Source organism: Talpa europaea (assembly GCF_964194135.1).
Source record: "Talpa europaea genome assembly, chromosome: 8".
Classification (NCBI taxonomy): domain Eukaryota; kingdom Metazoa; phylum Chordata; class Mammalia; order Eulipotyphla; family Talpidae; genus Talpa; species Talpa europaea.
The window spans coordinates 30821239-30848135 of NC_140075.1; the positions used below are offsets into that span (position 1 = coordinate 30821239).

The following is a 26897-nucleotide window of genomic DNA, read 5'->3' on the forward strand; positions in this document are numbered from 1 at the left end:
ATAAATGGGTGTTGTACTTTGTCGAAAGCTTTCTCAGCATCTATTGATATTATCATATGTTTTTTATATTTCTTTTTGTTGATGTGTTGGATAAAATTGATTGATTTTTGGGTGTTGAATCATCCTTGGGTCCCTGGAATAAATCCTACTTGGTTGTGGTAAATTATCTTATGGATACATTGTTGGATTCTGATAGCTAAAATTTTATTGAGGATTTTTGCATCCATGTTCATTAGAGAGATAGGCCTGTAGGTTTTTTTTGTGTGCTGTCCTTGTTCGGTTTTGGTGTTAGTGTAATGTTGACTTCATAGAATTGGTATTATCCCTTCCTTCTCAATTTTTTGAAAGAGTTTGTGAAGGATAGGCACTAATTCATTTCTGAATGTTTGGTAGAATTCATTTGTAAATCCATCAGGTCCTGGGCTTTTGTTTTGGGGGAGGTTTTTGATTACCATTTTAATTTCGCTTTGTAGCCTCAGTTCTGCAGTCAGATTTCTAAGTTTTCTTTGGTTTAGTTTTGCCTGTTCCTTTGTTTCTTTGTTTTCCACTTGAGTGAAATCATTCAGTATTTGTCTTTCTTATTCTGACTTACTTCATTTGGCATAATCCCCACCAGCTCAATATAGGTGGTCACAAATGGCTAGATTTTATTATTTTTAATAGCTAAGTAGTATTCCACAGTGTGTGTTGTGCATCACTACTTCTTCATCCACTTTCCAGTGATTGGACACTTAGGTTTTTTCCAGAATTTGACTATTGTAAATAGTGCTGCAATGAACATAGGAGTGCATATATCCCTTCAAATTAGTGTTTAGCATTCTTCAGGCAGATAACTAGAAATAGAATTGCTGGATCATATGGCAGATCAATTTTTAATATTTTGAGAAACTTCCATAGTTTTCTATAGAGGCTGGACTAGTCTACATTCCCACCAATAGTGTTCCAGAGTTCCTTTTTTTGTACATCCCAGCCAACACTTGTTTCTGGCCTTTTTTATATGGGCTAGTCTCCCAGGCATGAGGTGTTATCTCATTGTGGTTTTGCTTTGCATTTCCCTGATAAGAGATGACGAGCATTTTTTTGTGTGCTTATAGGCCAACTGTATCTCATCTTTAGAGAAGTGCCTATGTAGATCTTCGACCTATTTTCTGATTGGGTTATTTCCTTTTTGTAGAGTTGTATGAGTTCCTTACAGATCTTAGATATTTGCCCCATTTTGTATGTATACTATGCAAATATTTTTCTCCATTTGGTAGAGGGTATTTTGTTTTAATGCTACTTTCTCTGGCTTTGCAAAAGCCTTGTAGTTTGATGTAGTCCCATTTGTTTAGTTTTGCCTTTATTTCCCTCGTGGGTATAGTCAAGTCCCCAAAGACATCACTGAAGCTAAAGTCACAGTCTTTTACCTATTATGTTTTCTTTTATGTATTTTATGGTTTCAGGTCTTACAGTCAAATCTTAGATCTATTTTGAATTAATGTGTGTGTATGGTAGGAGACAGTAGCCTAATTTCATCCTTTTACATGCAATTGTCCAGTTTTTCCAACACCACTTGTTGAAGAATCTCATTTCACCCTTGAAAACCCTTGGCTCCTTAACCATAAACTAACTGTCCATATAAATATGGGGTTATTTCTGGGGGTTGGGTTTTGATTCTATTCCATTGAATACCTAAGTGCAGAGTCCAGGAATGGACACAGTGCAGGTTTTCTGATCCAGCAGACTGGGTAAAGGAGGAGTCAGAGTCCTCAGTGTTTTTTTGCCGGTCTTTTATTGGGATTTAGCGGGTACATGGCAGGCAGGTGTGCTGGCAGTCCTCCCAGCCCCCAGAAAATCTTCACTCTATCTGGGCCCTCTGGCGTTCTCTGCTTCTCTCTCGGCGTCTGCTTTTTTTTTTTTTTAAAGATTTATTGATTGATTGATTGATTGATTTATACATACATACAAGCACTGGGTACAGTCAGAAGTGCGGGAGGGTGAGAGAATTCACCAGAGCTAGAGCAGGGAGCAGAGCAGGCAGAAGGACCGAAGTACACTGCTGAGGGGAGCAGCGGGCGGCAGGAGAGGTCTGCGCGCCATATGGGACCCTCCTCCAGTGGCCGGGGAGCAGCCAGGGATCGAACCGGTGCTACAGAGGCTGCGGGCAGCATCGCAACCCAGCGTTCAACCGCTGCGCCCCCGGGGAGGCCCCATCGGCTTCTGCTACTTCTTTCTCCGCTTCTCTTTCGGCTTCTGCTGGCGTCACCGTGAAGCCGCCTTAAAAGCCCAGTCTCAGCCCAGGTGAATTCCATCTACCTCTGCCCACACCCTATTACAGGTGCCCGCCATCAGGCATGCATTCAGGACCACAAGGATCCACCATCTATCCTGATGGCGGAAGGGCAGAAAAGCCTGACATTTTTCCTTGCCCTACACTAAGAATAAACCTAACAAAGGAGGTGGAAGACCTGCACAACAAAAACTTTAAGACATTACTAAAAGAAACAAAAGACTCAAAAAAAATTGAAAGATATTCCTTCTTCATGGATTGGATGATTGAACATTGTTTAAACGGCCATCTTACCCAAAGCAATATGTAGATTCAATGCAATCCCTAGAAAAGTTTCAATGAAATTCTTTAAAGAAATACAGCAGGGGGCCTCCCTGGTGGCGCAGGGGTTAAGATGCAACCTATGAAGCAATTCGCAGCCAGGACAGACCTCTCCTGTCTCGCCTGCTGCTCCCCTCAGAAGTGTACTCCGTCCATCTGCCTGTTCTGTTCCCTGCTCTGTCTCTGGTGAATAATCTCCCTCCCTGCATCTCTGGTCTGTACCCCAATTCTTGTATAAAATTAAATAAATCTTTAAAAAAAAAATTAAAGAAATACAGCAGGGGGCCCTCCCTGGTGGCTCAAGGGGTTAAGACGCAACCTGTGAAGCTATCTGCAGCCACTGCAGCACGAGTTCGATCCCCAGCCAGGAAGAAACCCACATGGCACAGCAGACCTCTCCTGACTACTCGCCCGCTGCTCCCTTCATCAGTGTATTTCAGTCAATCTGCCTGTTCTGTTCTCCCACTCTCTGTTTCTGGTGAATCATCTCACCCCCTGCATCTCTGGCTTGTACCCCAGTTCTTGTAAGCATAAATAAATCAATCTTAAAAATAAAAAAGAAACAGAGCAGGGGCCTCCCTCTGGCACAGCACTGTGAAGCTATGAGTCGATCCCCAGCCCGGGAGCTACGCACATGGCACAACAGACCTCTCCTGTCTCACCCACTGCTCCTCTCAGCAGTGTGTTTCAGTCAATCTGCTTGTTCTGTTATCCACTCTGTCTCTGGTGAGTCCTCTTACCCCCTGCACCACTGGCATGTACCCCAGTTCTTGTATGCATAAATAAATCTTAAAAAAACAGAGCAAACATGACTGAAATTTATATTAAACCACAAAAAGTCTGAATAACTTAAGCTATTGTGACAAAAAAAGAAGGAAAGTAGCACATTCCCAGACTTCAAACTGGATACCTAATGGTAAGATGAAGAAGATTCTGAGATGAAGATTGTGTTTTACAGAAATCTACAATTTCAACTTGTTTATCCTCCTTCTTAAAAACACTCAAATTTGAATGTAAACTGCTCCTACACATGAAAGGCTTCCAGGGCTTCACACAGATTATGTTACTTTGAATAAAATAAATGTGGAAAATAAGCCTGAAAAAAACAGAAATAAGGAAGAATTGCTGAGTCAGAAACCCAGTTCCCATCATTTCTTCAGGAATTTAACACCAGAGCAAGACAGAATTCCTTACCCAGATTTCAAAACAAACTATTTCAGGTTAACGACTGAAAATATTTTTTTCCATTCAAACTGATGGTCATTAGGTAGTTTCTTCCTGATGTCAGATGCAGATGCTTTACCGAATGAAAGAGAATTGGAAGACCTAAACCACGGCTGATAATCATGGAATAGTAGGGAACTTATTTTCACTGAAGCATAGGGTGAGAGGCTAGCACTTACAGGAACATGACCCAGACGCAGTCTTCTTCTCTTAGGCGATGCTTGGTTCTCATTCATAAACATCAACTCTTGTTTTCCTCCCAAGTGTGAGTCAGTGGGCTGCAGCCTTGGTTGTCATAGCAACTGCAATTTCACACACCAAAGTGGTTTTCTCAGAACATAGAGTAACACTTTTTTTTTCAACCCATATATTTTACCACATGAAGGATTTGGTGCCATTTCCAGTAATCTTTTTGTCCTGGATATTTTTTGTTTCTAAAATGTCATGGTGACTGAAGACCAAGACCAAAAAAGGATTTTCAATTTTGTCCCTTAATCAGATTCTTGATTGTAAGTGCTCCCTTGGCGGCTATCTGCCCCTGAACAGTCTCCTTCTGGTATTATAGCCCTGGGGTATCATAAGGCCATGTAATCAGATTTAGCCCACCAGGCAACAATAATCTACTGATATATCCTGAAGGAGAGCACCTACTTACTCCTTTATTTCATGCTGGTCTTATTCTTCTGGTCTAGTGTTTCCTGCCAGCCCAGAAAAGAAAAGAAAATGAGGTTGCTCAACTATAACATATAACAAATAAGAAATAGTCATGAAGGCAATGATTTGAGAACAGTTTCCAAGTGGTCCTAGAGCACATATAAAACATACACACTACCCCTCCCCCCTCTCACCCATGGCAAACACTGAAAATGTATGACAGTCCTCTTTGCCTCTGAACCTAGTATAAGATCTCAGATTCCTCAACACTGCATTACAAGCAACTGCTACCAATCAACCCTGAATTGGTGAAAGCATTGTCATGTATTTGCCATCTGAAACTAGAATCTTTGCCACTGTTTTAAAAAGCCAAGTAAAATAGCAGTCAAAAAAATAATCCTAAAACTTACCAAAACAAGCTGAAAACGAGTCTATTTTCTGGGTGGTTCACTTGCAAAGTCAACTAGTCTATTATTAATTCAGGCAGTAAATAATCAGATTTATTCCTTGATTTACTTGAAAGCCCCTCATTAACCCATATTTAATAATATGCCACTGTAAACAAGGTCCTAGGAGTAGCAGATTGCCTGCTAGCTATTTCTCTTGTCCAAGCATAAGCGCTAATCTTAAACCTAACCAGCTATGCTACAGGTATATACTGTATCAGATAAAAAAAGAGTGCATGGGCCTCCCCGGTGGCGCAGCGGTTGAGCGCTGGGTTGCGAAGATGCCCCGCAGCCTCTGCAGCGCCGGTTCGATCCCGGCTGCTCCCTGGCCACTGGAGGAGGGTCCCACATGGCGCGCAGACCTCTCCTGCCGCCCGCTGTTCCCCTCAGCAGTGTACTTCGGTCCTTCTGCCTGCTCTGCTCCCCGCTCTGGCTCTGGTGAATTCTCTCGCCCTCCTGCGCTTCTGACTGTACCCAGTGCTTGTATAAATAAATAAATAAATGTTAAAAAAAAAAAAAAGAGTGCATGTGCAATCATCTCAAAACTATCACTACTAATAAAATTGCAACTTGGGATACATATTTAAAGAAGCTCAATAGAGGTTATCATCAAAGAAAAAAAAAAAAGGATAACAAGTGTTGGAAAGAATGAGGAAAAAAGGTCCTGTCACTGCTGGGAATGTAAATTTGTGTAGCCACTATGGAAAGTAGTAGGGAAGTTCCTCAAAAAATTATAAAATGGAACTAACTACCAAATGATCTAGCAATCCTACTTCCAGCACATATCTAAAGAAAATGAAATGAGAATCTTGCAGAAATATCTGCACTCCCATGTTCACTGCAACATTACAACAGCCAAGATATAAAAACAGCCTAAGTGTCCATCAATGGATGGACAAATGAAGATATGATATATAGATTTACAATGAAATATAGATTTACAATGAAATATCATTCAATTGTGAGAGCAAAGAAAATTCTGCCATTGTGACAACTTGCATAAAATTTGAGGACATTATGCTAAGTAGAGTAAATCAGAAAGAGAAAGACAAATACTGTATGATATCACTTCTAAGTGGAATCTAAAGAAGAGAGACTAAGAAACAGAGTAGAGTGGTGGTGACCAGGGACTGAAGTGGAGGAAATGGAAAGATGTTGGTCAAATGACACAAATTTCTAGTTAACAATTTGAAAAGTTTTAGGAGTCTAATGCACAGCACAGTGATCCTAGCTAATAATACTGTATCATGTACTTGAATGTTGCAAAGAGTAGATCTTAAATATTCTCATCACACACACAAAGAAAATGGTACTGATGTAATAGATTGGAGGGGTTAGATAATACTATGGTAGTAATGTTTTATCATATATAAATGTATCAAATAACACCATGTATAACTTAAACTTACACAAAGTTATGTGTCAATTATATCTCAATAAAGTTGGGGAATAAATGAATAAGCCCATTAGGGACAGGGCTTGTCTCTCTTATTTACCACTGTGTAGACAGTGTCTACACTATGTGGCACATAGTAGACATTCAAAAAATACCTGTCACCCTCACATCTATTAGGAAAACCACTATCAAAAAAATAATAGCAAGTGTTGATGAGGAGGCTGAGAAATTGGAATATTTGTGCACTCTTGGTGGAATGTACAGCAATGGAATGTACAATGGTACAAACACTATAGAAAACAGTATGATAGTTCCTCAAAAAAATTAAAGTCAAATTACCATATGATCCACCAATTCTACTTATGGATGTATGTCCCAAAGATTTATAGCAGGGATCCATAGAGATGTGCACTTCCATATTTGTAGCATTATTCACAACAGACAAGCAGTAACAGCAATCCACTGAATAAAAGAATAAACAAAATTTTACATACCTACAATGGAATATTATTCAGCCTTAAAAAGGAAAGAAAACCTGATACATGCTACCACATGTATGAGCCTTGAGGACTTTATGCTAAGCCAAAAGTATATCCCACATGATTCCAGTTATATGAGATAACCTAAAGTAGTCAAATTCTTAGAAATTAGAATGTTGATTGTTAGGGGTGAGGGATTGGGTAAAGGGGACTTGTTTTTTGTTTTGTTTTTAAGACAAACAGCTATTTTTATTTTTTTTTTTATTTTTTTTTTTTTAGAGGCATGTTTATTTATTTATTTATTTATTATATTTGTTTGTTTGTTTTTTGTTTATACATGCACTGGGTACAGTCAGAAGCGCGGGAGGGTGAGAGAATTCACCAGAGCCAGAGTGGGGAGCAGAGCAGGCAGAAGGACTGAAGTACACTGCTGAGGGGAGCAGCGGGTGGCAGGAGAGGTCTGCGCACCATGTGGGATCCTCCTCCGGTGGCCGGGGAGCAGCAGGGGATCGAACCGGCGCCGCAGAGGCCGCGGGCAGCTTCGCAACCCAGCGCTCAACCGCTGCGCCACCGGGGAAGCCCACAGCTATTTTTAAAAGATTTTTAAAAAATCTATACCCCAAGAACTGGGGTATCTTTTAAAAAATACCCAAGAACTGGGGTATAGGCCAGATGTGTGGGGGGTGAGAGGATTCACCAAAGACAGAGTGGGGAGCAGAACAGGTAGACTGACTAAAATACACTGCTAAGGGGAGCAGCTGGCAAGACAGGAGAGGTCTGCTGTGCCATGTGGGTAGCTCCCTGGCCAGGGATCTAACTTGTGCTATAATGGCTGCTAACAGCTTCATAGCGCTGACACTTAACCCCTTGCACCACCAGGGAGGACCCTGTTACTTGTTTGTTTTTTTTAAAGATTGATTGATTGATTGATTGATTTATACAAGAACCGGGGTACAGGGGTCTCCCTGGTGGGGCAGGTGGTTAAGCACCGCACCGTGAAGCTGTCCGCAGCCTCTGCAGCATGGGTTCGATCCCAGTGAGCCGGCGAGAATCCCACATGGCGAGGCAGACCTCTCCTGTCCCCCCGCTGCTTCCTCAGCAGTGTATTTCGTCATTCTGCCTGTTTTGTTCCCTGCTCTGTCTCCGTGAATCCTCTCACCCTCCTGTGCATCTGGCCTATACCCCAGTTCTTGTATAAAAATAAATAAATCTTTAGAAAAAAAGAAGAACCGGGGTACATGCCAGATGTGTGGGAGGGTGAGAGGATTCACCAGAGACAGAGTGGGGAACAGAACAGGCAGACTGATGAAATACACTGCTGAGGGGAGCAGGGGGCACGACAGGAGAGGTCTGCCTCACCATGTGGGACCCTCGCCGGCCGGAGGGGATCGAACCACGCCACCAGGGGAGGCCCATGTTACTTGGTGTTTTTCTTTTTTTTTTTTTTTTAACAAGTATTTTCTTTTCTTTTTTTTTTTTTTAGGATTTATTTATTTATTTATACATGCACTGGGTACAGTCAGAAGCGCGGGAGGGTGAGAGAATTCACCAGAGCCAGAGTGGGAAGCAGAGCAGCCAGAAGGACCGAAGTACACTGCTGAGGGGAGCAGCGGGCGGCAGGAGAGGTCTGCGCGCCATGTGGGACCCTCCTCCGATGGCCGGGGAGCAGCCGGGGATCGAACCGGCGCTGCAGAGGCTGCGGGCAGCTTGGCAACCCAGCGCTCAACCGCTGCGCCACCGGGGAGGCCCCATGTTACTTGGTTTTTAATGACAATTTTAAAAAGCCTCCAATTCCAAAAAAAAAAAAAAAAAAAGGAAAAAGCCACTGATAATTCTGCCTATTACAGTAAGGCACAGACCACTTTTTATTCATTTATTGGCTCTTAAACTTCAAGGTGAGTGATAGTCTACTGAGAACAACACTTGGGTTAAAAAAGAAAAAAAATCTAGGAGTCTCCCTGGTGACACAAGGAGTTAAGACACAACCTATCAAGCTATCGGCAGCCACCGCAGCACGAGGTCGATCCCTGCCCACGGAGCTACCCACATGGTCCGGCAGACCTCTACCGACTCGCCCGCTGCTCCCCTCAGCAGTGTATTTCAGTCAATCTGCCTGTTATGTTCCCCACTCTGTCTCTGGTGAATCCTTTTACCCCCTCCACCCCAGACCTCTGGCCTGTACCCCAGTTCTTGTGTGCATAAATAAATCTTTAAATAAAAAAAAAACTACCCAATGCTAAGAATCAAAGAGTGGGGGAGGGCTGGCGGCCTCTTTCCGGCTGGTCCCCATGGAGGTGCTGGGGAAGCTGAAGCAGTTCGATGCCTACCCCAAGACTCTGGAGGACTTCCGGGTCAAGACCTGCGGAGGCACCACGGTGACCACTGTCAGTGGTCTTCTTATGCTGCTTCTGTTCCTGTCCGAGCTGCAATATTACCTCACCACTGAGGTGCATCCTGAACTCTACGTGGACAAGTTGCGGGGAGATAAACTGAAGATCAACATCGACGTACTTTTTCCGCACATGCCTTGTGCCTATCTGAGCATTGATGCCATGGATGTGGCTGGGGAACAGCAGCTGGGTGTGGAACACAACCTGTTTAAACAGCGACTAGATAAGGATGGCATCCCCGTGAGCTCAGAGGCAGAGCGTCATGAGCTTGGGAAAGTTGAGGTGAAGGTGTTTGATCCTGACTCCTTGGATCCTGATCGCTGTGAGAGCTGCTATGGTGCTGAAACAGAAGATATCAAGTGCTGTAACACCTGTGAGGATGTGCGGGAGGCATATCGCCGCAGAGGCTGGGCCTTCAAGAACCCAGACACTATTGAGCAATGCCGGCGGGAGGGCTTCAGCCAGAAGATGCAGGAGCAAAAAAATGAAGACTGCCAAGTATATGGCTTCTTGGAAGTCAACAAGGTGGCAGGAAACTTCCACTTTGCTCCCGGGAAGAGCTTCCAGCAATCCCACGTGCACGTCCATGACTTGCAGAGCTTCAGCCTCGACAATATCAACATGATGCACTACATCCGGCACCTGTCATTTGGGGAGGACTATCCAGGCATTGTGAACCCCCTTGATCGCACCAATGTCATTGCACCCCAAGCCTCCATGATGTTCCAGTACTTTGTGAAGGTGGTGCCCACAGTGTACATGAAGGTAGATGGGGAGGTGCTGAGGACAAATCAGTTCTCTGTGACCAGACATAAGAAGGTCGCCAATGGGCTGATGGGTGACCAGGGGCTGCCTGGAGTCTTCGTACTCTATGAGCTCTCACCCATGATGGTGAAGCTGACAGAGAAGCACAGGTCCTTCACGCACTTCCTGACCGGCGTGTGCCCTATCATCGGGGGCATGTTCACAGTGGCTGGACTCATCGATTCACTCATCTACCACTCGGCTCGAGCCATCCAGAAGAAAATTGATCTAGGGAAGACAACGTAGTTCTCCCTTTGCCCCTCTTTTGTTCCCTCTTTCTGTTCTCTCTTTGACCTTGTGGTCATATTTCCAGTCTCTGACCCCCAGCCCCAGTCCCTACTTGGAGAGTCAGTCATAGCCCTAGGTTGATAAATCTGTTGATTGTGATAGTAAAAAAAAAAAAAAAAAAAAAAGAATCAAAGAGTGAACAATGAAGTGAACACATGCTTTTCATAGTAGATAAGAGAAAGGGCAATGCAAAGGATGTTGACAGATGTTGACAATTTAAGTTGAAGCTTTAAATTGTGGTAAATCTAGAGATTCTTGCTGATGAGCTTCATCGGCTTTAGTAATGACCCCACTTTTCCAGCATTGCCAAAACTGGGAAAACAGACACATTTTCCTCCCTGCTCTGGGCACTTCATGTGCTCTTCCCTGTATAACATTCTCCATGTGTTCTGTGCAAAGGGGAAAGGTAGCAAGGGTGGCTGCTCCAGTCTCTAAGGAATAAATTGTGACCCACAATTACTGGATTTAAATGACCTGCTTGCATCACACACAAGGTGAATGGCAAATATTTCCAATTTGATATTCCTCCTTCCAGCTTCTACCACTTCTATGATCTCTAATTTTGAAATGTCTGTTAGAAAATGACTTTGTCTGCAATCATTTTGCAGTCATTGAATTTACTTCCTAAGCTGGCCTAATCTGATTTATAAAGAAGAAAGAGGCCTGAGGGCTCAGAATATAGGCTTGCCCTAAAATGAATAAGAGAAGCTGACTGAGACCTGCTTGCTGATTGGGATTTCAGGATGATATTCCTCTGCCTCATGACAAAGTCTACCTGACTCTGCTTTTCTCTAAGTATCTATATTCTGTTTTTTACAATTTTATCAATACTAAAATCCTCACCAGAAATGAAACATAAATTCTATTCCTAATTATTATGATGCTGGGTACTTTGGAACATCTAGTAGCTGGCTCCACTTAGATAACCAGAGCCTGCTAAAGGAGTCAGCACCAATTACTCCAAAAAAGAGAAACTCTCCTAAGGGAGGTTCTGAGTCCCGATTTAGAGCATTCTGCTCATCATGGTCCCAAATAAATCCCTGAAATGTCCCAAGAATTCCAATGTTTTAGCAAAGTGTCACTGAACGATCAGCTACTAAATTCTAGATGGAAAGGCTCCATCTCCTAATCTAAGAAAAAAATTATCCATGTAATCATGACAGCTAGCAAAGTTTGTCAACCATGACATAATGGAAACATGTCAGTAAATATTTTCAGGAACTAAAATATAGAGTTACTTTACCTATAGTATTAGAAGTGACTGAAGAATATTATTATAAAACTGTATTTTAATGTTAACAGGACTAAAACTATACCTTTAATAAAGCTCTGCAAAAGAAATCTTTTCTTTTTTTTAAAGATTGTGACAATCCCCATTTAACATTCTATACCCTTTATGAGTGAGATAAAGTGTACCCAGCAGGAAATCTGACATCAGTTCATATCAGAGACTTCAGCTAGCTGTCACCTAGAGAGCTTCTAGTACTTCAATTCAGAAATTTCTCATTAAAAAGTACTGCAGACCAGAAAGGCAGCATTAACTGCCTATCAAACCCTAACAAGACAACTATTCCAGATCTTTAGATTCAGTGTTGAACTGTCAGGCCACACCCTGTGCCTTTTAACAACATAACATACTCAAACGCCACAGATGGGGCCCTCAGGCATTCATTCTCCCTCAGTTCTAAATAACTGTTTAGGATTCTTTACTCCTCTGAGCACCCTTTAGAAACTAGCATTTCCAGTGACTGTGCTGCAAGACCGAATGTTTGTGTTCCACCATAAAGTCATGTTGAAATCTTATTCCTAATGTGATGGTATGTGAAGGAAGGAGGGGGTGCTCTGGGAGTGTATCCCTCACAAATGGGATTCTAGCCCTTATAAGAGACTCATGTAAGATCTGTCTAATGAACCAAGAAGTGAGCCCAGATATCCAATCTACCAGAGCCTTTATCATCAACTTCCCAAACTCCAGAAATGTGAGAAATAAGTGCCTGTCGTTTATAATCCACTCAGTCTATGGTACATATCTAAATATGGTCTATATGGCAACGCAAACAAACACAGACAGACTATCTGACTGCTAATCCTCTCAGTTTAATACTCATCTGCAGTCCTGCCTCTTCCTTTACAGTGAGAATTCACTTCTGTTTGATTCTCAGTGTTTGAGTTGTTCTTATCCTTTGTGTTCTACACTTACTCCTCTTAGCTCTTTGGACACAACCCCAGTCTTAGAAGTAGAGAAACTAACCTCCCTCTCCAAATACAAACACACACTGGGATTAGTTCATTTCCATATCAGAATTTTTTCTTTGGTTGACTGGATTTTTCTGTTCCATACTGTTTGAACATGCACTAGCAAAATCTGAACTTCACTAGCACAACTTGAAAGTCAAGCTCAAAAAACCCAGAACTGGTCAAAATTTCATGTTTTACCATTTTGCCAAAAGTTTTTCCTATGGGAATAAGAAGGTAAGAACTTTTAAACAACATATCCTGCCTGATAAAGAAAGTGAAGATGTTCTCCCTGTACATGAAAACTGTCTTGTTGATGAGTTTGTTGTCTGGTTTATATAAATAAAGCTACAGAAATAAAAATCATCAATATTCTTAGAATCCTTTGGAAAAGTCAATGGACCACTATATTTAGTCGTAGGTCATTCACTCACAATACCTAAAAACAACCCTTCCAGTCCCCCAGTAGATGGGCAGCTCTTGTGGTAAAACATTTACATTTGTTTATCTTTATTCAGTACAAATGAAGGTACTGAAATTATTTCAGGATTATCAAAAATAATTGATAAGTTTTGCCTTATTTGAACTAGATTTCCTATGTCTATGTCTGTCCTTGAGAAAATATGAATAAAATCTCAACTGCCAAAATGTACTTTTAACATCATTGAAAATGCTGCCACTATTTGTTTAAATTTTCAAAGATCTCTGAAAAACTGGAATCAAAACTTGAACAAGTGAAGAGCCCCTGTTTAGTCTTAATATAAAATCATAAAGATATCACATATCCCACATTAATTATAAATTTAATGTGAATCCAATACTAAAACCAGCAAGTGTATTTTACTGTGGTACGCTGATTTTAAATACCAGATGAAAAGATGAACAATCCAGAATAATTAGGGAAACCCTGAAAAAAAAAGAAAAGCAGCATGGGTGTGTGTGTGGGGGGGGGGTGGAAGGAGGGTGTAGGTAGTCCTACTGCTTTTAAAATAACTCATGAAACTTCTTTGATGAAAGAAGTATACTGAGCATGAATAGATGAAAAAAAAAAAGGGGCCAGAACAAAAAATCAAAAAAGTATATCAAGTATATTTGGGAATGTAGAATATGACAATGACATCACAACTAACTGAGCAAAAATGAGAGTTTTTAATAATAGGGCTGAATCAGCTAGATAACATCTGGGAAAAAATCACCTTGGTTCCACATTTCACATCATACACTAGAATAATTCAAACAGGCCAGAATTAAATATAAAAATGAAACCATACAAGTACTAGAAGAAAAGATGGCAAGTTCTTTTATAATCCAGGCATGAGAAACATTTTTCTAACTATGACTCAAAATTCAGACGCAATTAAAAGATAAGACTGATAAATCTGACTGCTTAAAGATTAAAAAAAATAAATCCTCATCACAAAAAGAAAAACCATACATCAAAAGACAAATCAATGGGAGAAAATATCTGCAATTAATTTCATAAGACTAATCTCCTTAACGTATAAAGACTTTTTAAAAATTAAGAAGGAAAAAGACCAAAATATATCTCCTCATCCCCCACTCCCAAAAAACAGGCAGTTCAAAGAATAAGAAAGGCAAATAGCTCTTTAAAATATGAGAGAAATATTTAATCCCACAATAAAAAATTCAAACTACATTTATTATTATTTTTAAAGATTTATTTATTTATACAAGCACTGGGTACAGTCAGAAGCACAGGAGGGTTAGAGAATCCATCAGAGCCAGAGCAGGGAGCAGAACAGGCAGACTGAGGAAGTACACTGCTGAGGGGGGCAGCTGGCGCGGCAGGAGAGGTCTGCGCACCATGTGGGACCTTCGCAGGTGGCTGGGGATAGAACCGGCGCTGCAGAGGCTGCGGGCAGCTTCACAGCCCAGGGCTCAACCACTGTGCCACCAGGGAGGCCCTCAAACTACATTTAGATGCCACTTCTCATCTATCATACTGACAACATACTGTGTTGTCGAGGCTGTGAAGAAATGGGAAACCTCATACATTGCTGATGGGAATGCAAAATGTTTTAAACCCTATGGAAAGAATATCTAACAAAATTACATATGCATTGGCAACACCTAAGAAAATTACATAGGCTTTATACCCTTTGGCCCAGTAATTCCACTTTCATTAACCCATCCAGAAAATTCACTTTCACTAACAGAAAACAACATATAATAAAATTTATTTGCTGCTGCATTATTTGTACTAGCCAAATGCAGGAGACAAAACAAATGTCCCCCAATAAGGGATAACTGAATAAACTATGTCCATAAAATGAAGTGCATAAATTATAGAAGTGGACAAGTAAGACCTCTATGAGTTGATATGGGAGGATTTTTTTTCCTAAGCTATTTTGTTAAGTGAAAAAGCAAAATATAGAAGAGTATACAGATATGCTGTATAAGAAAGGATGGGAAATAAGATGCAAAAAACATATAAATATGTACATATATACATATATAAATTTTTTTGCTTGCAAAAAAACACCAGAAGGATAAACCTAACACTTAATAAAATAGACACTTAAAGGGGTGGAGGGAGATGATATGGAAAGGACAGGGCTGGGCTTTTCTATTTATCCCTCTTTATACAGTCCTTACTGTTGAACAATATAAAATATTTTACTTACTTAACAAATAACCTTAAATTAAAAGGGAACAAAAACCCTATAACTGAACAAAAGAGAAACAACTGAATTCTATAAACCACACAAGAAAGAACAAGAATAATTTCAAGTTTGCCTAAGGACAAAAAGAATTGCTAAAAAAAAGTCTTTAAAACAAACAAACAAACAAAAAAGAAATCAAGATATTCCAGGGCCTCCCTGGTGGCGCAAGGGGTTAAGACACAACCTATGAAGCTGTCCGCAGCCTCTGCAGCACGAGTCTGAATCCTGGCCGGCCAGGGAGCAACCCACATGGCGCAGCAGACCTCTCCTGACTCGCCCGCTGCTCCCCTCAGCAGTGTATTTCAGTCAGTCTGCCCATTCTATTCCCTATTCTGTCTCTGGTGAATCCTCTCACCCCCTACAACTCTGGCCTGTACCCCAGTTCTTGTATGAATAAATCTTAAAAAAAAAAAAAAAGAAATCAAGATATTCCAGTAAACTGGTCTAGTCACTATAGAAAGCTGTATGGAGGACCCTTAAAACACTAGAATTGGTCTGCCATTTTAGATGTGGGAGGGGAAAGAGCTAAAATACTCCAGTTGCTAGAAGGTGTCTGGCCAAAGTAGTGGTCATTCACTGCCGGGGACATAAAAAAGGAGATCCTTCACTGCTCGAGAAAGTCTACAGTCTGGCTAAAGTGTGGTTATTCATTAACCAGCTGGCCAACTTGAAAGCCAGGCTGACAGCAGACAGGACCCTCCAAAGCCAGTAGCCCCTGGGCTGGAGAGGCGTCCACATCCACAAGTCCACCACAATCCTGGCATCTGGGGAGCAATTCAGGCGGGTGTCAGTCCAAAGAAAACCACATCCTCAGTCCAGGTCATGGGGCCTGCACTGGGGCAAGACAAGCTTGGGTGCTGGCTGGGTGCCAGAGCTCCCCATTCTTCAGCTCTGCCTTCAAGACAGAGGCCCCTCCTGGCAGCCCTCCAGCTTGGCCAGCTTCTGTAACCCCAGTGCCAGTGGATACACTCCCTTTGAAATTTTGTTTGATTGGCCTCCCCCTATTATTTCTATGGTGAGGGGAGACCTTAGACAAACTGGTGAACTAGGACTAAATCAACAGCTACAGCTCCTTAGCTCCTTAGTGATGTCCTATACAAGATTAACAAAGCTGTCATCCTGAGGGCCCCCATTCCTCTGTGATACCCAGTTCATCCCCACAAACCTGGGAACTCAGTCTAGGTAAAGGACTGGAAAAAAGAGCCACTCCAGGGGCCTCCCCGGTGGCGCAGCGGTTGAGCGCTGGGTTGCAAAGCTGCCCGCGGCCTCTACAGCGCTGGTTCGATCCCCGGCTGGGGCCTCTACAGCGCCGGTTCGATCCCCGGCTGCTCCCCGGCCACTGGAGGAGGGTCCCACATGGCGCGCAGACCTCTCCTGCCGCCCGCTGCTCCCCTCAGCAGTGTACTTCGCTCCTTCTGCCTGCTCTGCTCCCCGCTCTGGCTCTGGTGAATTCTCTCACCCTCCTGCGCTTCTGACTGTACCCAGTGCTTATATAAATAAATAAATAAATCTTTAAAAAAAAAAAAAAAGAGCCACTCCAGCCTGTCTGGGTGGGACCGTATACTGTCATCCTTACTACCCTTACTGCTGTCAAAGTTGCAGGTGTTACTCCGTGGATACACCACTCCCGAGTTAAGCCAGCTTGCCCGGAGATGCCAAAGAAGTGAACAGCCTGTCTGGACGCTACAAACCAACTCAAGCTGACCCTGCGGAGAGACCCTGACCAGACATCGTGACCCTTTTGCAGCCCTGCTCCAAGCACAACCCGGAAGGTGGTTGGTCTATGCATGGCGGAAGCTTGAGGAATATCAGATGGCATGTTTATGGATTGTTGGCTTGAACCCCAGTGTTGGCTGCTTCCTTGTTTCTCTTTGGTGGGGCTGTTCTTGTTGTACTTGCTTGCTGCCTGCCGTGGACTAGAATTAGAGAGTAATATGCTCACCCCTGCTGATTCTCCTCCTCGGGGCTTCACAGCCTCTTGCCGGTCCCACCTGAATTTTCTCAGTCACCCACTCTGGGCGACATGGCAGTGATTCCTCAGAGGTGACCCAATGATCTTGGTCCCCTAGTGACTTGACCCTTTCCCTGTCCTTGTTTGCTTGTCTTGCCAGTCTTGGTGCCCCTGATTCTAGATGGGAGTGTGGAACATTTTTCTGGGAAAGGTACTACTCCTGCCATAAGTATCTCTGTCTAAAGGCTAAACCTACTCAGAGGCCAGGTTCAAACTGGGGATGCCCCTCTTGGGCAACAATGGCCTAGGCCACTGAACCCAGCTGGGCTCATTCCCTGGATCCACCTTAAAATACACAAGTCAAACTCTCCTTTTCAATGTCTGATGCCCAGGGTGACTGTGACACTGGTAAATGCAATCCAGTCACCATCACCATCCTGAGCCCTAACTACCAATTGTGGATAACAGGGTGGTTTGGGTTGGGACTTGCAGGCAGGGGTCGGGATCTGCAAACTGAAATAACCATTCAGCATAGAGCCTTTAAGCCCCAACCTCAGGCTGTACCTGTCACCACACCCCTGTCACTGGCACAACAACATGTTTGAAAGTGGGGTGCCCTTTGGGTGATATGTCTGTAAAGATGTCTTTGAGGTGCATGTCATGTAGTGTTTTGCCTATATTTCCTTCTATATATTTTATGGTTTCAGGCCTTATGTCTAGTTCTTTAATCCATTTTGAGTTGGTTTTTGTGCATGGTATGAGGTAGTAGTCAAGCTTCATTCTTTTGCATGTAGCGACCCAGTTTTCCCAGCACCATTTATTGAACAAACTTTCTTTGCTCCAGTGCATATTCCTTGCTCCTTTGTCAAAGATTAGTTGACCATAAAACTGTGGGTTTATTTCTGGATTTTCTATTCGGTTCCATTGGTCTGTGTGTCTGTTCTTGTTCCAATACATGCATTTTTGATTATTATGGATTTGTAGTATAGCTTGAAGTCTGGAGGCAAAGATAAACAGCTGGGACTTCATCAAATTAAAGAGCTTCTTCACAGCAAAAGAGACAATAACCAAATCAAAGAGAAATCTCATCGATTAGGAGAACATTTTTGCACACACCACTAATGATAACGGACTGATAGCAAGAATCTATAAAAAGCTGATGAGATTCAACAAAAACAAAGAAAATAATCCAGTCAAAAAATGGGCAGAAGAGCTAAAAAGAAACTTCTCCAAAGAGGAAATGCAAATGGCCAATAGGCATATGAAAAATGTTCAACATCACTTGTAATCAGGGAAATGCAAATCAAAACTACCATGAGATACCACCTTACACCAGTGAGAACGGCACATATTAAAAAAAATTAGCAACAACAAATGTTGGCGAGGTTGTGGAGAAAAAAGAACTCTCCTCCACTGCTGGTAGGAGTGCAAACTGGTCCAACCACTATGGAAAGCAGTCTGGAGGTTCCTCAACCTACTAAAGATAGAGCTTCCACATGATCCAGCAACTCCATTCCTAGGTATTTACCCAAAGGACACAGAAACATTAATTCCAAAGAGCACCTGCACCCCTATGTTTATAGCAGCACTGTTTACAATAGCTAAGCTATGGAAGCAGCCCAAATGCCCAAAAATAGATGATTGGATCAAGAAGATGTGGTACATATACACCATGGAATATTACTCAGTATTCAAAAAAGATAAACGCATGCAGTTTGCAGCAACATGGATGAAGCTGGAAGGGATCATGCTCAGTGAAATAAGCCAGAAAAAAAAAGAAAAATACCAGATGGTCTCACTCATAGCAGGAATTTAGAAAACCTAAATAAGGAACCGGAAAAAGACTAATTGCAATAAAGTAAAAATCAAAATCCACAAGCAACTATAAACCAGAGACACACTACACTGGGAAGCGGGGGGAGGAGAAGAGGGATTAGGGTCAGAATGGGGGGGGGAATTATATGGGGAATATAACCAAAATGAAAATGCATACATTATGCAAAAATGAAAAATGATAAGAATTATATAAAATAAAATATATTTTAAAAAAAAGAAAGTAGGGCGCCCTTGCCACTCAGCCCACCATGGCCCTCTGGTCCTTGTTAAAAGCCACTCATCTGGCAGTTAACTCCTCTAATCCAGACCCAACCCGAGACTGCTGGCTTTGTCTCGGTCCCGGGCTCCTCGCTATACTGCTGTGGGAATGAATACCTCCGAATCATTAAGTACACACACCCACAAATCTCCAGCTGAGACTCAGTCTGTCCCTCTTGCTCCCTGCCCTGAAATCTGGGGGCAAGCCCGCTAACATCTCTGCGGCTTGCACACGTGTAGCCGAGGCCTCTGGTTCTTCTCTATGTGCTCCCATAGCGCCTGCTCTATGTATCTGGAGATGTCTAAGTTCCCCAGTGTGAGTCTTTGTGCCCTCACCTTACTCATCCCTGACTTCAACTTCCTGTCAGGTGACCAACACACCCAACTCTCGTATATTGGCCCTGGCCATTGTTCAAAGTGTCTCTCTGTGGCCATCCCACTGCTTGTAGCCCTTGGTGTTTTGTCACAGATAGGTTTGGGGGCAGCAGGCCTTGGGGTAGCACAAAACAAGTTCACAGTCCTCTCCCAACAAGTTATTCAAGACCTAAGTAATGTGGCCCTGTCCTTAAATGACCTCCAGGATCAAATGGACTCTTGAGCAGCCATTGCTCTCCAGAACTGAAGGGACTAGACCTGCTCACGGCCACCCATGGTGGCCTTTGCCTATATCTGAAAGAAGACTGTTGTTTCTATGCCAATAAATGAGGTGTTGTTCGAGAATCTATCAACCAACTTCAGGGTAGAATATGGGCTCGAGAAAAGAAGCGAGAGGGTCCCTTCTGGTGGGACGACATCACCATACTCGCACCTTGGCTCGCTACTCTCCTGGGTCCACTGTTTCGCTGCTTGCCCTCAGGCCTTGTCTTCTTAATCTGGCCACGAGGCTTATCCAGTCCAGTTTAGAGTCTATTAAAACTCCAAGTGTTAGTTAGCGAATATGAGCTAACTTAAACTCCTTTCCTAATATATCCTATGAGTCCTTACATTGACACTCCCTAGCACTTTGTAGGGGTATCAAAAGGGGGGAAATGAAGCAGGAAGTTGCTCAGTCTACTGCTTGCAGTCTGCTGCTTTCTGGGGTGGAAAGATGCTGGGTGTGCTGCTTGAACACAGTAGTAGCCACAGCTACCTTGACCCCCCGTTGCAAACAATAAAGAAAGTATATGATGGATGGGGTGACAAGCTTCCTCACACGAACCGTATAAAACCCTGCCATTTTTTGGCCAACAGACATATGAAAAAATGTTCAGCATCACTTGTAATCAGGGAAATGCAAATCAAAACTACCATGAGATACCATCTTACACCAGTGAGAATGGCACATATTAAAAAAACTAGCAACAACAAATGTTGGCGAGGGTGTGGAGAAAAAGGAACTCTTCTGCACTGTTGGTGGGAGTGCAAACTGGTGCAACCACTATGGAGAGCTGTGTGGAGATTTCTGGACCTACTAAACATAGAGCTTCCATATGATCCAGCAATTCCACTCCTAGGTATTTACCCAAAGGACACAGAAACATCAATTCCAAAGAACACCTGCACCCCTATGTTTATAGCAGCACTATTTACAATAGCTAAGCTTTGGAAACAGCCCAAATGCCCAAAAATAGATGACTGGATCAAGAAGATGTGGTACATATATACCATGGAATATTACTCAGCATTCAAAAAAGATAAACACATGCAATTTGCAGCAACATGGATGGCGCTGGAAGGGATCATGCTCAGCGAAATAAGCCAAAAAGAAAAAGAAAAATACCGGATGGTCTCACTCATAGCAGGAATCTAGAAAACTTAAATAAGGGACCAGGAAAATGAATATAAGAAAGTGAAAATCAAAATCAACAAAAAACTATGAACCAGAGACACTTTTTGGGGGGTGAGGGGCGGGAGGGGAGGGATTGTGGTCAGAATGGGGGGTTTGCAATTGTATGGGGGAATATAAAAATAAAATTTATTATTTAAATAAAAAAATAAAATAAAACCCTGCCATTTTTGCTCTTCAGGATTCAGACTTTTTGGGAGCTATCCCACTGAGCCCGCCGGTATGAGAAATAAATCTCTCTCTCTCCACCTCTCTGAGTGCCGCCTGATTTCTCTGGGAAAACTGCCATAACAATACCACGCAGCTATTCCACTCCTAGGAATCTACCCAAAGGACACAGACACACTGATTTGAAAGGAAACCTGCACCCCCCGCAATGTTTACTGCAGCACTATTACAACATGCAAGATATGGAAACAAACTAAATGCCCCGAAACAGATGACTGGATCAAGAAGATGGGGTATATACACAATGGAAGACTACTCAGCAATCAAAAAAGAAACTCATACCATTTGTGGCAACATGGATGGAGCTGGAAGGGTTGATGCTAAGCAAAATAAGGAAAAAGATAAATATTGGATGGTTTCACTTACATGTGGAATATAGAAAAACCAAAGATTCAAACACAAACCTTGAAAGCTGACCACAGACACGAGGCATCCAGGACAGGAGGGAATGAGGGTTGGGAAGGAATGAAAACAGGGGTGGGGAGAGCGCAAAGGAGTATGATAAGGGACTATGGGTGCTTTGGTGGCAGGAGAACTATGGTGACCACCCCGAGGAAAGAAATCACATATTATCCAAAAATTAACACCGATGTAAAAAAACAAAATTAATTTCAAAATTTTAATAAAAAGAACCAAGATATGCCAGCATGAGAAAAGGCAATCACAATAGAAAATAAAAGACAAAATCAGAACTTTGACTCTGATTCTTATTCGAAAAAATATATTTCATTCTTCTAAAATGTACTACAAAGAATTAAATCTGCTAGTATCTGAAATATTTAATTTATTACTAATGCTTCTTTGCTGGTGATCTTACGATTTCTTTGTCTGTATTAAAAGACTGGACTTTACCCCACACTTATTCCTAAAAACACTCTACTTCCTAAGATTCCTACCTATAGGTACCATTCTCTATAACTGAACCCATTCTACTTTGGTTAAATTATTTTTTCGATTCCCGGCCGGCCAGAGAGAGTCCCACATGGTGCGCAGACCTCTCCTGTCTCATCCGCTGCTCCCCTCAGCAGTGTACTTTGGTCCTTCTGCCTGTTCTGCTCCCTGCTCTGTTTCTGGTGAACTCTCGCACCCTCCCGCGCTTCTGGCCTGTACACCACTGCTTGTATAAATAAATAAATCTTTATAAATAAATAAATTAATAAAATAAAAAATGCCATCACCTTGATCTTAAATTTCTCAGCCTTCAGAACAGTGGAAAATAGTATTTGTTGTTTAACCCATCCAATGTGTGGTGTTTTTGTTACAGCAAAATAAGAGCTAAGGGCCTTCCCGGTGGCGCAGTGGTTGAGCACTGGGTTGCGAAGCTGCCCGCAGCCTCTGCAGCACCGGTTCGATCCCCGGCTGCTCCCCGGTCACCCGAGGAGGGTCCCACATGGTGCGCAGACCTCTCCTGCCGCCCGCTGCTCCCCTCAGCAGTGTACTTCGGTCCTTCTGCCTGCTCTGCTCCCCGCTCTGGCTCTGGTGAATTCTCTCACCCTCCCGCGCTTCTGACCGTACCCAGTGCTTGTATAAATAAATAAATAAATCTTTAAAAAAAAAAAAAAAGAGCTGATTAAGACAGTAAGCGTCTTGTAGGGCAGTCACGGAGGTCACTTCAAGACAAAGTAATGCTTTGTGCAGACAATTTTTAAAAACACTTTTCTAAAAGACTTGCTGTGGTTTTTTTAATTGGAATTTTTTATGGGTTCTTGAAACAGAGGATTTTTTAGGATATATAACTTTAGTGCTAATATAAGCCCATTAACCCAGTGGTGACAATTAAACATGGGGCCAGACCAAAATTTCAATAACCAATTACCTCTTGGTAATTGTGGGTCCTCTGTGCAGCCCATTAAATGCAGGGGCTGCCTGGACAGTGTTTTTTGCCCACAGGAAGGGCAAGAGGACCAGGCCACAGACATTGTCCTCATCGAGGCAGCAGGTTCAGCTTCACAAACAAGGCTGAGTACACCGGAAATGGGAACCGGCTTGTTGCTGAAGTAAGTATTTCTCAAATTAGCATCTGAATCCTACAGGGCATTTTCTCAGACCTCTAGGGTTCCAAAAACACTGTACACACTCTCCCCTCTGTATTTCATTCCAGTGGCAACACTGCCTTCATTTCAATTTCACACATCTGTTTGTTTTTGAAAATTAAAAAAAAAAAAAAGGTAGAGAACTTTTGGAGAGGCTTTTTATTTTACGATTTAATAGTCCATCATTTTATTTCAAATAGAATTGGATCAAGAGTATTTTGAAAAACACTTAGGTTTGGTGAAATTGAAAGTACTTGATAGCTACTCCTCCATAAAATTGTTCAAAAGGAAAGTGGAGATTCCTGGATCTGGAGTCCCAGGCACTCAGCAGCTGAAACCAAGAGAGACTGCGGCAAGCTGCCGGGGCAATGTCTCGGCTGAGCAATGGAAAACAACTTCATGTCAACCTCTGGCAGGTCTCTGGCTCCCAAAGGTCAGCCTTGCACCATCAATCCTCCCAAACAGAAGCCACTTGTCCTAGCTATTTACAGAGTAAATCTACATGGTCAAATTGTATTGATATTTCTCAGTCCTTTCTTCTCTCTCTTCTCCTCATCATCAATTTCACCATCTTGTCTTCTTTCTTCCTTTCCTTCTTTTCATGTCCTTTGATTATGATGATCAGCTCTTGTTCAATGCTTACCGCTGCCCCACAAAAGCACAGTATTAATCCTTCATGCAAATCACACTTGATTCTTAAAGAATTCCCCATTCTTCTTCCAACTTTTTCTCCAAAAAGTCTCAGTGCATTGTAAAAATAAAGTCAACATCATGGCAACAAATATTTGGAGTGATGATATTCCTTTAATACGTGTAGAATTTTGTGGAGTTATTTGGGGACATGTCAGTTTCTAAGGACAGCTGTGGTAGTAAATCACCACAAATTTAGTGGCTTAAAGCAACAAAAGTTTATACCCTCACCATTCTGGAGGTGTAAATCCAAAACCAGTTTCACTGGGCTAAAGTTAAGGAATCAACAGAGCTAGTTCCTTCAGAAGCTCTAGGGGAGAGTCTGTTCCCCTGCCGTTCAAGCTTCTGTAAGTCACCTGCTCTTTGGTTCATGACTCCTGCCTCATATTACTCCAACCTCCTGATTCCATCGTCCCATCTCCTCCTTCAGTAGTTAGATCCCCTTCTATGTTCCTAAATTGTGATTACATTTAGGTCTCACCCAGATAATCTGAGAAAAATCTCATCGCAAAACCCTAATTTAATCACATCTGTAAAATCCCTTTTCTCATACAAGGTAATATTCACAGGTTCCAAGGACTAGGATGTAGATATTTTAGGGGCCCATTATACAGCACCCCAGAGGACTAAAATAACTCCATCCATTTCTATTCCTTTCAAAAGTGTTGATGAGAGTGACATCATCTTAGGAAAAACCATGAATCTGTTTTTCCTAGGAGAAAATGGTCAAGTCCAATACTTTATTAAAAATGTATTTGTGACACCTCACAACTCATCTTGACTTATCAGTGTGTCATGAGACAAAGCTAGGAAATTAACAAAATGAAGAGTTGGTACGTGGTAGGCAGAATTCTAAAATACCCCCAACCTTCCCCACCCCTAGTGCGTGGATAGGTCTGTGAATAAGATGGGATGTCACTCCCTTGACTGCATTACGTAATTTACAAGACAACATCACAAGCCCTGGACTGAGATTCTCCCGCTGACTTTGAAGAGAGTTAGTGTCCTGTCATAAGAGGCCCACTACAACCTAACGTGACCTCCAGGAGCTGAGAGTGACTCCCAGGTGATAACCAGCAAGAAAATAGGGACCCCTGCCCTAAACACACAAGAAAATGAACTCTGCCAACAACCTGGGTAATTTTGGAAGGGACCCCGAGCCTCAGATAAAATGGCAGCCACAGATGACATCTCAATTTCCGCCTGGTGAGCCCCTGCACAGAGGATGCAGCTGACCTGTGCCCAGACTCCTGACCCACAGAAACTGAGACAACTCAGCGCTGTTTTGAGCCACTAAGTTTGTATGATTTGCCATGCACTAACAGAAAACTAATACGAGTTGGCAGATATGGAATTTGACAAGGGAATTCCATGGATAGACTTTGAGAGGGTCAAAAAAACCTGAAATTTTATGAAAATTTTAGGGTGCCCATACACATATACATTAACTAACTTGCATCAGATTGTCAACAGTCCAGAAGCCCATACAAATGAAGAACATCAAAGAAAGGATCTAATGGAGCAGTAAAAAAATAATAAATTCTTGAAATGTTCTTTGAGAATCTCATTTGGCAGATATCAAAGAGTAGGGTAATTATATTTAAAAAGAGTTGGAACTAATAAACCATTCTTTGCTAATATCCATCCATCTCTTATCACAGATAAGGTAAGGTGGAGAGTGGAAATGTAGTATATTTCATTGCAAAGTATTTCTGTAGGGAGAAATATAGTACAGCTTCCCTCCCCCAATACAGGTCCCGCTGCCTTTAACAGCACCAGTCCACAACAGGCAGTGCCCATCACAGGCTACAGTCACCTTCTTCAATCATCACCTGGACCTCATAGTCCCCTCCCCAGCACTCTACTGTGGTTCTTCACTGCTTGATGGATAAACGCTTCAAAATCTTTCTCCAAGCAAGACTCCCTGAGTGAACTCAAAGCCCTCTCCCTTCATCTCAAGAGTGTCTGCAAAACTTTTCTACCCTCTCAGATGTCCAAAGCCTGGTGGAATGACACCTTTTCATTACATGATTTCCTAACAATCAAAAAATTCAAACTATGTGGAAATCTAATCTATTGTGCTTTGACTTTAAAGCAACTACACAATCAACACCATGCTCTGTACTGATCCCTACTGAGTGACCCAAAAACTAACATGGAAAGACACCAGGAAATAAGCCCTGCATTAGCACTGCAAAAGAGACGTCTGTCAAATATGCAATGGCTGATGAAGCTATAATTATTTTACCCAATTCAGCAATTATTTTCTGAGCACTTGCAAATATGCAACCCACTGAGTTAGACTCTATGGAGAACATCTAAAGATGCCTAAAACAAGTTCCTTGCATTCCCGAGATTAGACTATGGAGCTGGCAGAGCATAGAAACAATTCAGTAAACACTTTCAAGGCAGGAAGAAAGGAATTTCATAAAAGAGATACAAACAATGTGATGGCAAAAGTGAAGGCACAAAGTCTGGTTTGGTGGACCTTGAAGAATGAACAGAGGAGGACAGATGGAATGTTCCTTCCAAAATGAAGGAATGTGCCATCAGAGGCAAAGAGAAAGATGTGTGTGATATACACAGAGAGAGTGATGAGTGTGAGAAGGGGGAGCACAAGCTCACAACTGGACACAACAGGACATGAAGATGCAAGGTGGTTGGAGACCCAAGCGTAGGAAGTCATAATAGACAAACTGCATGTAGGTAGTGAAAAACCAGGAAAAAACTTCTTTTGTGCTATATTGGCCATTGCTGCTGCTACTGTGTGTGTGTATATATATTTAATCATAAGAGTAATAGAATCCAAACAGTGCTTTAAGAAAATAAGTCTGACAACATTAGGAAAAATGGTTTGTAAAGGCAAAATATCAGGGAAATGAAAGC

The 26897-nt window shown here is 42.3% G+C and overlaps 2 protein-coding genes across 2 annotated transcripts in view; one reads left to right on the forward strand and one right to left on the reverse strand.

Moving 5' to 3' along the window:
• Positions 1-26897, reverse strand: part of GPR176 (G protein-coupled receptor 176) — a gene marked incomplete at both ends in the record, with an annotated part of 129197 nt that overhangs the window by 54032 nt on the left and 48268 nt on the right. The gene's annotated exons all lie outside the window — the stretch shown is intronic.
• Positions 9078-10246, forward strand: LOC311176075 (endoplasmic reticulum-Golgi intermediate compartment protein 3-like; the record flags this gene model as incomplete). Its single annotated transcript, XM_084241414.1, has 1 exon — positions 9078-10246. The coding sequence occupies one exon, from the start codon at positions 9078-9080 to the stop codon at positions 10227-10229; it is 1152 nt and encodes a 383-aa protein (XP_084097540.1). The 3' UTR covers positions 10230-10246.